The sequence below is a fragment of the Eublepharis macularius genome, chromosome 2, assembly GCF_028583425.1.
Source record: "Eublepharis macularius isolate TG4126 chromosome 2, MPM_Emac_v1.0, whole genome shotgun sequence".
Lineage (NCBI taxonomy): Eukaryota > Metazoa > Chordata > Lepidosauria > Squamata > Eublepharidae > Eublepharis > Eublepharis macularius.
This window is the reverse complement of record NC_072791.1, coordinates 148,030,879-148,045,065: the sequence shown is the minus strand read 5'-3', so window position 1 is coordinate 148,045,065 and position 14,187 is coordinate 148,030,879. Positions and strand designations below refer to the sequence as shown.

The window sequence follows — 14,187 nt, the reverse complement described above, 5'->3', positions numbered from 1 at the left end:
TATGAATGAAACTTGGCTACTTTTGAGAGCCCTTTGCTTTTAGCTAGTTTGTTCTTATGTAACTGCTGCTTCTACGTTATGATATATTTCTTTTGTAGTGGGATTTTAAGTATTTTTATTTAGCTATATAATCATTTGTATTTTCTTAATGGAAAGGTATTTAATACATTTCAATTAATTTTTCTGCCAAGTATTCTTTTGCAAACTGCCTTGAACTGTTCTGGAAAATAAAAACAAAATCCCCACTTTGGCATGAGTTATACAACGATCAATGACACTTTATTGTTAGCTTGACAACACTACAGTTATGTCACAGCATTCAGCAAGGCTGAACGTTGTGCCTTTAAGCTGCAACATCAGTTAATGCTTATGCTTGGAGGGAGGCTATCCTGTGGTATGTGTATTTGTGAACGTTAGTTGTCTTTACTCCGAAAGCTGCCCACTTAGTATCTGCTGAAGATAGCCACAATGTCCTCATTATCCACTGGCTTGTAGCTGCCAACTCCTGAAATAGGTGAGATTGAAAAATGAGTAGCATTCCACACATTAGACACCTTTTTTAGATAACGTTTCTGCCAATACAGGTCTTACATCAGATGTATGTCAGTGCTCAACTGGTTCATGTCCTCTGCAACGTGCTGGAGCTGAGTTATGTGCCACCAAAGAACAAATAAACAAGTGACCTATCACTGCAATGAATAATGTCATGAACCAAATAACCCCTGAAAACATAGCTGTTAATCTTTCAGAGTCAAGGAATTATATCCAAGGTCCCCAGAGGTTTAAAAATTGAAAATTCTCCTTCATTCTGCCTCTCATTCACTTTGCATCTCTCTGTTATATTGTTCCTCCAGCCCCCTTCGATATACTTTACCTTGATATTTGGCTTAAGTCCTTTTTCTCTGATGACATTCTAACACTAACATGCCTCCCACCATCACTCTGTAGTTTCCCCTTATGACCTGCATTTTTAGGCTGCCTTCGCCACTCAGTACTATGGCAACTTTCTTGATCACCCAGGAAGCTTTGAACCCTTATCTCCCTGGATGTACTAGTTTGATTCTCTACCACTACCCCACACCGGCTCCATTGGATTTATTGCTGACAGATGTTTTGCATTTCCTCCACTTCAGAGAGATTGTTCTTCCCAAAATCCTTTACCTTGATCAAGGGGCATTTCTCCACTTAAAAACTGCCAGTAAGTCTTCTCATTGGTGCTGGCTTGGATATTATGAATAGAAACAACCATTGGCCCCCAGGAGGTCTGCTCTGTTTGAAAGCTGCAAGGGAAAAAACCCAGGAAAACTTTATAGAAATGGAGTGATTAAATGCTGAAGATAGCAATGAAAGGAAGCAGGATCAAGAAAGGAAAAAACAAAATGAAAAAAAAACCTGATAAAAAGAAAATTTGGATTGTATTGGTGTGTCCAGCATGCATAGACACTGACATTTAGGATGAATAAATAAATAGTGCTTTGAAAGATAACAGCCTCGCAATTTTGCATCCCAAGTTTCCTAATCATGCTGAAATGCTAGATTTTTCATTTGACACCATGACGTCTTCACTTACCTGAATTCACTCGGTTTAGCACATTGAGCTGCGTTCAAGACAATGAGAAGTACTGAGCCCTTTGGCACATTCACAATGACGGAATAGCTGAAATTGGGTCCTACTATGTCGTTGGTTATGGTGTATTTTACTGTGATGGTGGAACCTAAGCAAAAATAGATGAGAAGGTAGGTAACTTGTCATGCCCCTAATTCTTACAGTCAGTCTTGAACTTGCACACCTCTTAGGGAATCCAAGGCATGAGTCATGACTAGGTGGGAAAACGAACAGTGCATTTAGATCTTCTGTAGTGAAGGATGGATTTCTGTGTAGAACTTGAATTCTTTGAACATGGCAGAAACCTGACACTTCCCTAAGTAAACTAAAATTGCCTCAAATAAGGGTTGTCACCTGAAACTCTCAAATAAGGAGCACATTATGTGGTGTAGTGGTTAAGAGCAGCGGGACTCTAATCTGGAGAACTGGGCTTGATTCCCCACTCCTCTGCTTGAAGCCAGCTGAGTGACCTTGGGTCAGTCACAGCTTCTGGGAGCTCTCTCAGCCCCACCCACCTCACAGGGTGATTGTTGTGGGAATAATAATAACATACTTTGTAAACTGCTCTGAGTGGGTGTTAAGTTGTCCCAAAGGGCAGTATATAAATCGAATGTTGTTGTTGTTGTTAATTAGGTAGAATGATCCTGTAAGTGGGAGTCAACTGGCATCTAAGAATATTTCCACTGAGTGGGTGTTAAGTTGTCCCAAAGGGCAGTATATAAATTGAATGTTGTTGTTGTTGTTGTTAATTAGGTAGAATGATCCTGTAAGTGGGAGTCAACTGGCATCTAAGAATATTTCCACTGTTTCCCCTAGGCCAAGTTTTTTTAGTTGGTGCTTGGATGAAGTCTTACCACTTCCAGAGGAACAAGATGGGTCCCTCACATCCAGATATGTTTTGCCTACCAGAGAAGGCAGTATCTGAGCAGCAGCAGCAGGGTTATTAAAGGTTCCCAGGGAGATCTCGCTCAATATTTTGTCCTTAGTCTTCACACAGCTCCAAGCACCAGGGTTGTAAAACTCAGAAGTAACACTGAGAGCCTAGAAAAGAGACATAAGATAAGCTTGCAACAGAGAGCCAAGCTACAAGTGATGCCTTACACAGGTTGGACACTTGTCAGCTTACCTCAAGTTTTGATGGGAAATGTAGGCATCCTGGTTTTACAGCTTGGCTCTCCATTACAGCTGCAAGACCAGGACGCCTACATTTCCCATCAAAACTTGAGGGAAGCTGACAAGTGTCCAACCGTGTCAGGCGTCACTTGTAGCTTGGCTCAGAGAAAATGATGATGGGACAGGAAAGAATAAGGAATGGAGTCCTTGGATTTCATCCGTTCATGGCTTGTGATCGTAGCACAATGGGCCAGTGGCTCCTCACTCTGCTACTGCCTGCTTGTCAATGGATCTGGGTAGACTGCTTCACTGTCTCTTTACTCTATCAAAAACAATTTAAAACGTAATTTCAAAGTGTTATGTTACTATTATATTTGTTTTATTTATGTACAGTAGGTTTTTGGGGAAGGAAACATGATGGTTATAAAGTTAACCTTGCGACTGTTGCTAAAGGGAGGTTAGAAATTCACTGAGCTTTCAAGCTCAGAACAGAATTCTAGTTAGAAAGCATGACCTGAAGGGGATTGTAAACTACAGAATACAGACACCAATCAGAAGAAGGCCTGACAACTGCCAGAAGTTGATTGGATAATACCTTCCTGATCAGGTATATAAGGAGGAGGATGGCTTCTGGGAGGAAGCTGGCAGGAAGGCAGAAGGTCTACCAGCCAAGGACCTTTGAAAGCAGAATGAAGACAAGGATTCTTTGTCAGAGAAAAGGCAAGATAAGGCATACAGATAACCTAGAATGAGACCATTGTTACCTGAATGTGTCTCCTTGTAAGTGGGAGGAATTAGCAGACAAGGAGAAAGCTTAGCAAGAGGCAGTAACAAGTGAGATATTCCACCAATTTTTACGAGGTCCCGTCCCTGAGAATACTAACGAGATGAGTGTTGTCCAAAAAAAAAGACTATTTATTAAAAGGGGCAATTCACACACAGCAGGATGCAAGCATATAAAAATCACAAGCATACAAGAGTCCTTATGAAGAGTAGTAAGAAAATGAGCAGATGTAGGATTTGGGTTATAGCTACCTATCAGAGGAATTGAGAAGTATGTAGAGGAAGGTAGATTTGAGTAACCCACTGAGTGACCTGTGCTCCTGCAGAGATACTCAGAGAGGCTCTGAGGGTGACAACTGAGGACTCCCAGAAGGCTGTACACAATTTACTGGGTCCTGGTTGATTTATTTATACCTTAAAGTGAACCAAAAAGCAGGAAAGCGCTTCTTGCCCCAATAACCATAATTTAAAGGCTGCCTCCTGGAGAAAAACAAGGCAACAGATGTTTCATCCCAAGAGGTGCTAGAAAAACAAAGCATTTGTCCCTGGATGTGGCAGGTAAATAGCGATACAACTTTAAATCTCTGATGTGGCTCAGGGGAATGGAGGAATGTTGATTCCTATTGGTAAGTAAACAAATTGGGGTAGAACAATAGCTCAGAAAGATTGAATGAGGAAGATAATTCGCCCTTTGATTTAGGGAAGAGATTAAGGGAGACCAAAAGGGTGGTTTTATTTGTAAGGATACCTTCCTGCATAACTCTGGGGCGTGCAAATGAGGTTCCCAGGGAAAGCCTTCATGGGCTATGGTTGCCAACCTCCAGGTGGTGGCTGCAGATCTCCCAGAATTATGACTGATCTCCAGGCCACAGAGATCAGTTTACCTAGAGAAAGTGGCTGCTTTGGAGGGTGGACTGTATGGAATTCTACCATGCTGAGGTCGTTTTCCTCCCCAAACCCTGCCTTCTCCAGGCTTCATGTCCCAAATCTCCAGGAATTTCCCAATTTAGAGCTGGCAACTCTAAGGCTGTAGATTGCAGGATGGGATTTTAGCCGGGTTTCTATTACAAGGAGAAAGGGGATTGGGGTGTCAAAAGGATTTGTGTAAGGAAAATTCCTCAACGTGCTCACTGAAGTTTGGGGGCGGGGCAGGAACCAATCCTTTCTAATCTCTCTTGGCATATCTTTTTTTAAATATTCATATTCCAGTCTCCCTGGCAGGAGTTGGCAATGCCCTGCCCTGTTGGACGACTTGCTCTTGGCAGCACATTAGTTAGAGGCTCATGTTTAGCTACTCATAAGTAGAGATGGGCACGATCGGCATTACGATAGGAAAATACCCCCGATAATGGCGTTCGCGCCATCGGGACCCGGCTGATCGGTGCCGTCCATGGCAACAGATCCAGCAGTCGGGGGGGGGGGGGCGCTTGTTCGGGGCTTGATCAGGTTGATCAGTATCTGATCGTGACCCAGACACTCTGGCGCCAGCAATCTATTGCCCTGGCAACGGAGCCAGGGGAATGCCTGAGCTGTGTTTCCCTTCCTTCTGTCGCCCTGGAAACCCGAATGGAAGCCCAGCTTTCCTTGATCAGCAGGGCTTCCTTCCAACCACGGAGCAGCAACGCACTCACCAGTTGGGAGAAGAGACTCAGGGGAGGGAGGGGGAAGGGGGTGTTCTGTAGCCATGGGCACTCCGAACGTTTTTTGCTTTTTTAAAAAACGGGGCTTTGTAGGAGGAATGGCTGTTTTTCTGTCTGTCACTCTCTGTTTTTAACCTGCTTTTAAAACACTGTATTTTGTGGGAAAACCTCATTCACGGCTCTGTGTGTGTGTTTACAATATGCTTTTGGAAGACTGGCTGCTTGCTTTTAAAATTGGGTGGGGAGGAATGGAGGATTCTGTCCCTGCTTTTTTTTTTAAAGCTGGCTGAAACATGTTGACGAGGTGTCTCTCTCTCTCTATTTGGAAGGGCAGGGACGGGTTAAAAACTCCCCTCCTCTGCTCTAAGTGTGTGTGTGTGTGTGTGTGTGTGAACGTCCCCTCCCTGAGGGGAGGTGGCTCGTTGCCGGGTTAAAAACTTTCCCCCCCTGCTCTAAGTGCGTGTGTGTGTGTGTGTGTGTGTGTGTGTGAACGTCTCCTCCCTGAGGGGAGGCAGCTCGCCGCTGGGTTAAAAACTTTCCCCCCCTCTGCTCTAAGTGTGTGTGAACGTCCCCTCCCTGAGGGGAGGCGGCTTGTCGCCGGGTTAAAAACTCCCCCCCTGCTCTAAGTGTGTGTGTGTGTGTGTGTGTGTGTGTGTGTGTGTGTGTGTGTGTGTGTGTGTGTGTGTGTGTGTGAACGAACGTCCCTTCCCTGAGGGGAGGCAGCTCGTCGCCGCCTCCCCGTGCCCGCCGGGCCCGGCGGTCGCCGCCACCACCCACCTTTCCACATAGCTGGGAACAGTGGGGCGCCCCTCCACTTTGGCCTCCCCGATCCACGGATCGGAAACGGGAGTTGATCGGTGATTTGGGTTCGTCGCTGGCGCGGATCCACGATCAGCTTGATCGGTAATTTTTTTTGGATCGTGCCCACCTCTACTCATAAGTGCTTATCAGAAGGCAGAGAGCTAGGAGGACTGCTCACACCATAAGATCTGCAGCCAAATATCTCTAAAGGGGCAAAGTGCAATACCTCTGCTGGACCAGAAAGACATAGAAGGTAGTTTGAATCAATTGCCTGCAAACCTCAAAGAGAAGCTGTAAGGTGAATGTCTCTTTTTCACCCATTTTTGTTATAGTGGTCCCAGTTCATGGACTAATCACTTTCAAATTTTTCCCTGCATGGGAAATAGGTATGAATGGTGCACACCATTTTATACCAGTTTCTTTTAAAAGAAACACTGTATTGTTAAGAAAAGCACTGATTGTAATAGTAATGTGTTTGAATGTTCTTTTTGCAGCCTAAACAAGTAGATTGATCCAGCAGTTAATATATGAATTCCCCATGCACATTTCTAGATTAACTGTATTGTATTTTGTTATTCTAACATATCCTAAAATACAGTTAGGCTTTAAGGTGCCAGTAACAGTCCTGTTTTATATTCTAACTGTAGCTGTTCTACCAAGTGCTGTCTTAACAGAAAACATTTTTTTTGTCTAACTCCATATACTTCATAAGAGTTCTCTTCAGCTGTAGCTTGTACATGATCTTTAACTACCCATCAATTCTCAGCTATTGTCCTTTTACTGACTCTCCTGCTTCTCCATCCCAAAGATTCTAAAAGGGGTCTTCCCACCCGATTGTAGGGCTGCCCATATATCCAATCATATCCTAGCAAATTTAAAACCAATAATCTTCCATTTTACAATTTTAATTAACAGAGTTCACTATCCAATCTAAATATATGAATCAACATTTATTTCAAAATCTGAAATGTAAAACTTAGGCAACAAAGTCAGTTTATCATCAGCACATACCTGCATTGCTAGGCCAGTGCTGTAGATGTTTCCAATGATGCCATTGCTTTGCTGTTCACCCAGGATTTGCTTTGTAATTTTAGCGAGCGCTTCATGAATAATTTCTACAATGCTCTGCTGTATCTTGCTCATTTCACTCACACATGTCAGTGCCAAGCTTGCTACTGCCCCAGTATCTGCAAATCACATTTTGCCATTGTCATATCTCTCTTACAAAACCATAGGATACTGGGTAAACTGCAAAAGCAACATGTCTGTATAAGGCCCCCATGTGACAAGAGACAACCTGGTGAAGGGAAGATTAGCTTGATCCAGGAGGTGTAATGCAGTGGTTCTTAAGCTTTTTTGGGTCATGGACTTCTTTGAGAATCTGTTGAAAACTATAGACCCCCCCCTCCCTGGGAAAATGCATATAAAAATCTATGCACAAAATTTGGCAAATAATTTAATTAATGGCTACTTCCTGAAAAAAAACTGAAATAAATCTATATTGTGCACATTTTTAAAACGGAAGCTTTAATTCTGCTCGAAAGTAAATTTCAGTGAGAAGACTGCTGTTGTTTGGCTGGAATAAGAGATTGAAATTGTGAGGTGGTCTTTGACATGGCACTGTGCATGCCATCCAATCATTTTTTGTTTTGATGCCAACAAGTGCTGAAAACTCTGACCCACAAAAGTATGCAGTAGCAAATGCAATCAGAGTTCTCATAGCTCGCTTTGCCAGATGAGAGTAGACTTGTGTCATGGAACACCAGAATTCACTATGACCCAATGTAAACAAAGGCAGATGTCCATAATTTTAATGGCATGGTATATTTCCTTTAATTCCTATTAACAGAAAACTATTCTAGATGTCACAACATGGCGACAATGATAATTGTTTGTTACTTGACCATGCCACCCTACAGTTTTTTGGAGTGAAATAGTATCTTAATAACATAACTCAACATTTAAAAGATATTCAAAGTAACAGGAAGGAAATGGAATGGGGGAAAAATGTAATCCCTGTTCACAGACTCTCTGAAGCTCACCCATGGACCACAGATTAGGAACCCTTGGAGTAATGGCTAAAAAGTTGGACGAAACCCAGGTTCAAATCTACACTCAGCCACGGCGATACTCCCTTTTGCTTTCAAGTCAGGAATAGGGTACTCACTCAGCTTTGTGCTGTTAAGTTCACGCAGCAGAGACAAGTGTATTCAAAATAATATTCATTTATTAGGAAGGAGATACAGGGATGGAAACAACTGGTTTCAGTCATTTCAGCGTAATCTACTTCACAGGTTTGGAGGAGGGGAGCACGCAGACAGGATAAAAATTGCATGTTTAGCTGACTAGACAAGGTCTACATTGTGAGTGTTGGACATGAAGACTGTAAGAAGCAAATGAATTTAAACCAACAAATGTAATTTAAACCAACCTAAGCAATGTGCTGTTCTCTTACCTACAGAGAAATGACCCCCAAACTCAAAATCATTAGCCAGCGCTGCCTTGGCAAGGATGATGCTTGCATCCTCAACATCTAGGCTTTGTTCCACACACAGTGCCAGGGTGTCCAGGGCCAGCTGGTAGTAGGTTGTCTTAAGAGTCCCATAGTCATCTGCAACGCACCAAGGTGTTAGCCATTGCTCTGTCTTCCTAACCACAGATTGCTCCACCCACAATCCAGTGCATCTTAGAATGTGGTTTCCAAGCATAAAGGAAAGAGACCTGACATGATTATCTAAACACAGTGCATGTTGATAACCAATAAAACTTTTTGAGGGTGCAGTCCTTGAGACAAAGATCGTACCAAGGTATTTCAGTAAGTAGTGGTAATAGAGGCATGGGTTCACAAATGGAGTTGCTAGATTAGATTTTTCAGTTTATATGTAGCCCTTACTTGGTCTAGAACAGAAGTAGCCAAATGTCTTCAGCCTAGATGTGATTGATGGTCATATGCTACAGTGGTATATTGGCACGGTTGCAACATTTCTTTTAATAAAAATGATAGGCACTGCCAGGGTAAACAGCAGCAGGTCAGGGAAAAAACACAGGTGGCTAGGGAGTAGTAGATGGATATGGACTGGACCTTTAAAAGTGGAGTAAACTGTACAAAAAACACTCCAGGCAAGTTTCTTGGAGAAAAATTGGCACATAGGTGGTCTGAAAACCTCAGGGGAAAGTTGGGGGGCAATTGACAAAGCAACAACTGGCAAATGATCCTGTAGGTTAGGTTGGGGGAAACCACTGGAGTTAAGAAGCCAAGCTGGGGGGGAAAACCCTCCTTGTGGAAGTGATAGGGTTGCCAACTCCATGCTGGGAAATTCTTGGAGATTTGGGGGTGGAGCTCATGGAGGGTGGGTTTGGAGAGGGAAGGGACCTTGGCGGTGTGTACTGCCATAGAGTCCACTCTCCAAAGCATCCATGTTCTCCAATGGAACTGATCTCTGTTGTCTGGAGAACAGTTGTAATTCTGGGAGATCTCCAGGCCCCACCTGGAGGTTGGCAATCCTAGGAAATGACCTAGGTTTGGAAAAGCCAAGAGATGCATGAAAGCAGCACAGTGCTACTGGGAAATGGGGAGAAAAATCTGCTTCCCAATTGCATCCAAGCTTGGGCAAACAATCTGTATGGAAAAAACCCATAACATTTTTATATGTAGCTTGGTATTCTCTCCTTTCATACTGGGAGGGCAACAGCAAGGTTAAAAGTGGTACAAGAGGAAGACACATACCACTTTTCCCTGGCCTATGGAAGAAATCATGAAGACTGTTGCCCATCAATATTCTGACCTAAGATATCCTTGGATGGCATGATGATTGTTAGAGTCACACTAGCTTATGAGCAACCTTTGACTTGACAGCAACTTTGCAATGTAGAAAGTGTTCTAATGGTATGGTTGCCATCCTCCAGGTAGTACCAGTTGTTCACTAGACTTCAAAGATCAGTTGTCCTGGAAGAAATGACAGCTTTGGAGGGCAGACTCTATGGAGTTACATCCCCATTGATGTCCCCTCTGCAAACACTGCCCTCCACAGACTCCACCCCCAAATCTCCAGGAGTTTCCAAAGCCAGAGTTGGCATGGGCATCTAAAACTCATTCAGCTGGGAATCATCCAGGATGTGTGGGGAGGTAGGGGGTGGGGAAGGAGATCGGGGGTGGGGAAGGAGATCGATCTTCCTTAAAACCTTACAATTGGATAGAAAAGACTAAACACTTCTTTTATCTTACAAAAATAATTAGTTTCTTCTTTAGTTTTTTCCTCCAGGACATTGACCAAGTTCACAGTATTTTCTGGTGTTGCAACGTCATTAGGATTCTCACAGGATGACCGGAGGGCTAGGACATAAAGGGCCACTTTGCCAGAAGTCATCTCTGCAGGGAGAGGTGGGGAAAGAGATGAGAAAGCAGTTGAAAGAGACAGACATCCCCAAAGGCAAATAAACACATTTTTGACCACCAGAGGTTTGTATTCCAATTAGATTACCAGGGAAATAATTAAATATAGGTGGGTTGGAACCACTACACGATTCTTGTCATCCAGTTGAAGTAGGAGAACTTGCCTTTTGTCTGTACTGTGGTGACACATTTGCACAGGATGCTGAATCTAATCCCATGTAACTTCCACACTAACAAGTTAACTGGAGGGGGGGAGGGGTTTGATGCAACAGTACTCTTTGCAGAAAGGGTTATTTATGATTTTCCTTCAAGTTTACCAGAAAGGTAACCCATACTTTCTAGGAAACAGGAAGCAAGATGGACATTCCAGCCATGATTTCTTTCCTGGCTGGCTGAATTAGTTGATTTCTTTATGACAGTATCCCTCCTAGCTTACTGGCACAGAAGTGCTTCTCTAAATTGTTTAGAATGAGCAAGTTCTATATTTCTTAGGAACCGTCTTGAGGACAGACTTGAGTCTCTGGCCAGTAATATCCTAGATGTCAAAAATGAGGAGGGGTGAAAGCTTTTATCCTGCCACCTGGTTAAAGCTACAATTTTTAAATGTTAACTGTGGCATCCCCTAGAACTATTTTTGAGATACCCAGATAAAGTTTTTTTGTACTGTGCATTCCTAGCTTCACATAAGGCTGCCTAATGAAGTGTTGCCTTCAGTAGGGGGGGTCACTGTTTGTAGGAGTTCATATGATTTGAAACACAAGTCCACCACATTAGGGCTATTTTCTTGAGGAAGAAAATAGGATTGCCTCTATTTTTTAACTGTTATGTGACTGGCAGAAATTCAACAGATAACAACGAAATAGCATAAAGATTGCTTAATTTCCTGTTTGAGTGGAAAGGCAGTACAGAATGTTTTAAATAAATGAATGAATATGTAACAGGCAGAAATTCAGCATGCTTTATGCCATTTAATCTTTATCTGTTGAATTTCTGCCTGTGTTACATAGTCATTCATTTAAGACATTTCTATGCCACCTTCCACCCAAATAGGATCCCCAAGGCAGCAAACATCAAAGCATTAAAACATTTAACCTTTAAAACAGCATTTAAAATTATATATAAAATAATTCAATAAAAACATAAATACTCAAACACATAACACACAAAGATACTGGATTCCCAACAGGAAAAAATGGTTATACCTGGAAAAAGCTTGGATTCTTCTGAATTAATTTATATAGAAATAATAAACAGGAGGCCAGCTTCTATACCACCCCTTATGGCCAACCTGGTTTAGTTGTGGCTATACATTTTGTTAAGTGTATCTCCTTGCACAGTGGAATTGTGTTGCTGCTTAGTGAGTTCACACTGACTGGCTGCTTCAGAATTTAAAAAAAGGCCTTTATTATAAGGAACTATATATAGAATAGGAAAGAGTAGAGATAGTATTCTAAACTACCCATGGTAGCCTGTGAGACAGAAATAGAAGTGAGCGCATCTTGCTTCTGTGGGAGTTAGAATGAGGAAGAGGCATGGGCAGCTGGATGGAAGGAAGTTTCCCTGAGAAATCTATGGTCCAAGAAGCAGCAGAACAGCAGATCAGAGCAAAAAGGCGTAGTTCTGGCTTTCTAGTTCTCCTGCCTTCTCTGAAGTTTGGGCATGCTTGTACTAAGAGATGTGGCACTGTCCATTCCAAAACATTTACAGTGAGATCTAAAGTGAGACAAACAACTGCAGAAGAAACTTCTAAATCAGCCCCTCTTTCAATTATTAAAGGAGCTAAGGAGCCTTATGATGTAATCCTAAGAACACTATACTGGAAGTAAGCCCCACTGAATAGACCAGAGTAGGATTGTGAGCAGCCCTGCTTCAGATGGCACTGTTCAGTTCAGTATGCATATACCCAGGAAGACTCCTCTCATTGCAGATATCCTACCTTCTGTGTTTTTCTCAACAACTGTTTCCTTTATCTTCGCGACTAGCTGTGTTCTCATGCAGAGATCTAGCGCCTCAGCCAGATTCAAAGCGACCAGGACACTGGGATCTGGTGAGCTCTGCACAATGACTGAGTTCACCAACTGTGTCTGGAGTCCTGTAACCAATGACTGCTGACCATCAGGAACAGCTGGAACCAAAGAAAACCAGCTGTGAATCTAGAGAGAGCACCTGCCACTAGCGTTCTTACCTAGCTAGCCTTGGAGTGGCAAGCATGTAAGACAGGCTGCACTTTTGGTACATGATAAATCCCATCACAATCTGTAGTGATTTTGCTCATGTTGCTCCTGCTTCAGTTAGAGTTCCGCGACTTGGACCTAGATATATGTAATTTGCATCTGAAGCAGCACACATGGTGGAGGGGATCAGGGCTGTATCATTGTGGAAGAAGGGGGTTAACTGTTCTCCCTCTGCACCATTTCCACATCCTCCTAAATACCACCCCCTTGAGTTGCATTAAGCTTCTGTAGGGAGAAATAAAGCAGGTGCAATTTTTCCACCTCCCCCTGTATTGGCACAGACTGATTTATACAGGGTTCGTGAGCAGGTAATATTTTCTTATGCATCTCCTTGTCTGAAGAAGCCCTTCCATGGAACAGTTCACTGAACACACCTCTAAAGAAGCCACTATAGGTGTTGCAGATGTGGACTACTAGCTTCTTCACAAGTCAACAGCTTTTTTGCACAAAAGTTCCTGCTTATAAGAAAGTCCAGAAAATATTTGATAACCATACATACGTGCATTCTGTTCCATGTGCATGCAGTAGGATGTGTCACTTGTGTGAAGCCCCACAATAAATGTACACCATGCATCCATGCATATAGTGAGAGTTAAGAACCCACCACTGTATGACTAGCAGCAACATCCGGCAAGCTTACTTGCTCTGCCTGTATTGACTGTGAGAATTTGTTGCATGCTTCTAGCTTAGCTGGTTAGCCTGTGGCAACAAGACCCTGGAAGAGATGTGGGACCATCTTTGTACCCCCACCCAATTTAATGGGGCTGGGGCAGATGGAGGTTGCTACAGCTAGAGGGAAGATCTTAATACTCACAGCAAGTCCTGGGAGAGAGAGAAGCAGCATTGAGCACAGTGAAGAGGCCATACAAATGGGTAACAGCAACAAGGAACATTCTGGATAAAGTGTGATTTTTCTTTGGGCTAATCCTTCTGTAATGAAAGGCAAAACCCTCGGCCCCTGTTTATATAACTTTCTAGTGCAGCTCTGCACCCACCTTGACTTTCCCAACCCTTTTTTTTTCACAAATGCCACCTCATCTCTGGCACTATTGACTTTAAGGAGTTTATCTCAGTTTCTACAACACAGAGCACAAAGCACTTTGCAGGGCAATGCCAGAGAACAAAGACCTCCAGAGGAAACAGTGGGACAAACATACAAACTGCTGAAAGGCTAGGAAACTTTATGGTTGCCAACTTCCAAGTGAAGCCTGGAGTTCTCCCAGAATTACAACTGATCTGCCAGCTTGTGTTTCTCAAACAGAACAAAACTTGGTAATGTGCTGGGGGAGGTGGGGGTGGGAAAGAGGGCTAGTTGAGAATATTTTTCATTACTCAGAAAGCAGCTCTCATTTTTAAAAAGGTTGGCAATACTTGATTTTTTAAGATGGCAGAATCCCCCCATGCTTTAGGAAAGTTAAACAGAACTTTGGCATTTACCCCAAGGGTCTTTCGTCTTGGCCCAAGGCTAAATTCCATGATGAGATATCTGTGGCAGACTAGTGGTCCATATAGCCCTCCTCTATTTGTCAGTGGCTCTTTATCAGTCAGAAACCTTCCTCTGGAGGTGTCAGAGACTGGAAGGAGGGTATTTGTTGTAGTGGTTATACTCAATAGAGA

The 14,187-nt window shown here is 43.0% G+C and overlaps 1 protein-coding gene across 1 annotated transcript; it reads right to left on the bottom strand.

Moving 5' to 3' along the window:
• Positions 1-253: 253 nt before the first annotated feature.
• On the bottom strand, positions 254-13,569 carry CBLIF (cobalamin binding intrinsic factor). Its single transcript, XM_054971990.1, has 9 exons — positions 13,385-13,569; positions 12,273-12,461; positions 10,169-10,312; positions 8,399-8,554; positions 6,955-7,130; positions 2,461-2,647; positions 1,571-1,715; positions 1,162-1,280; positions 254-505 (listed from the first exon to the last, which is right to left on the bottom strand). Exons 1-9 carry the CDS (start codon positions 13,461-13,463, stop codon positions 444-446), a joined length of 1,257 nt encoding a protein of 418 aa, XP_054827965.1. The 5' UTR covers positions 13,464-13,569; the 3' UTR covers positions 254-443.
• Positions 13,570-14,187: the final 618 nt, after the last annotated feature.

Excerpts from the sequence above, each read along its gene's own strand:
- CBLIF (XM_054971990.1), bottom strand. The coding sequence starts at position 13,463 with ATGTTCCTTGTTGCTGTTACCCATTTGTATGGCCTCTTCACTGTGCTC. Across the intron at positions 1,716-2,460 it reads ATCTTGTTCCTCTGGAAGTG|GTTCCACCATCACAGTAAAA; the intron begins GTAAGACTTCAT and ends ATTTTTGCTTAG. Across the intron at positions 506-1,161 it reads AGAAATGCCCCTTGATCAAG|GAGTTGGCAGCTACAAGCCA; the intron begins GTAAAGGATTTT and ends CACCTATTTCAG.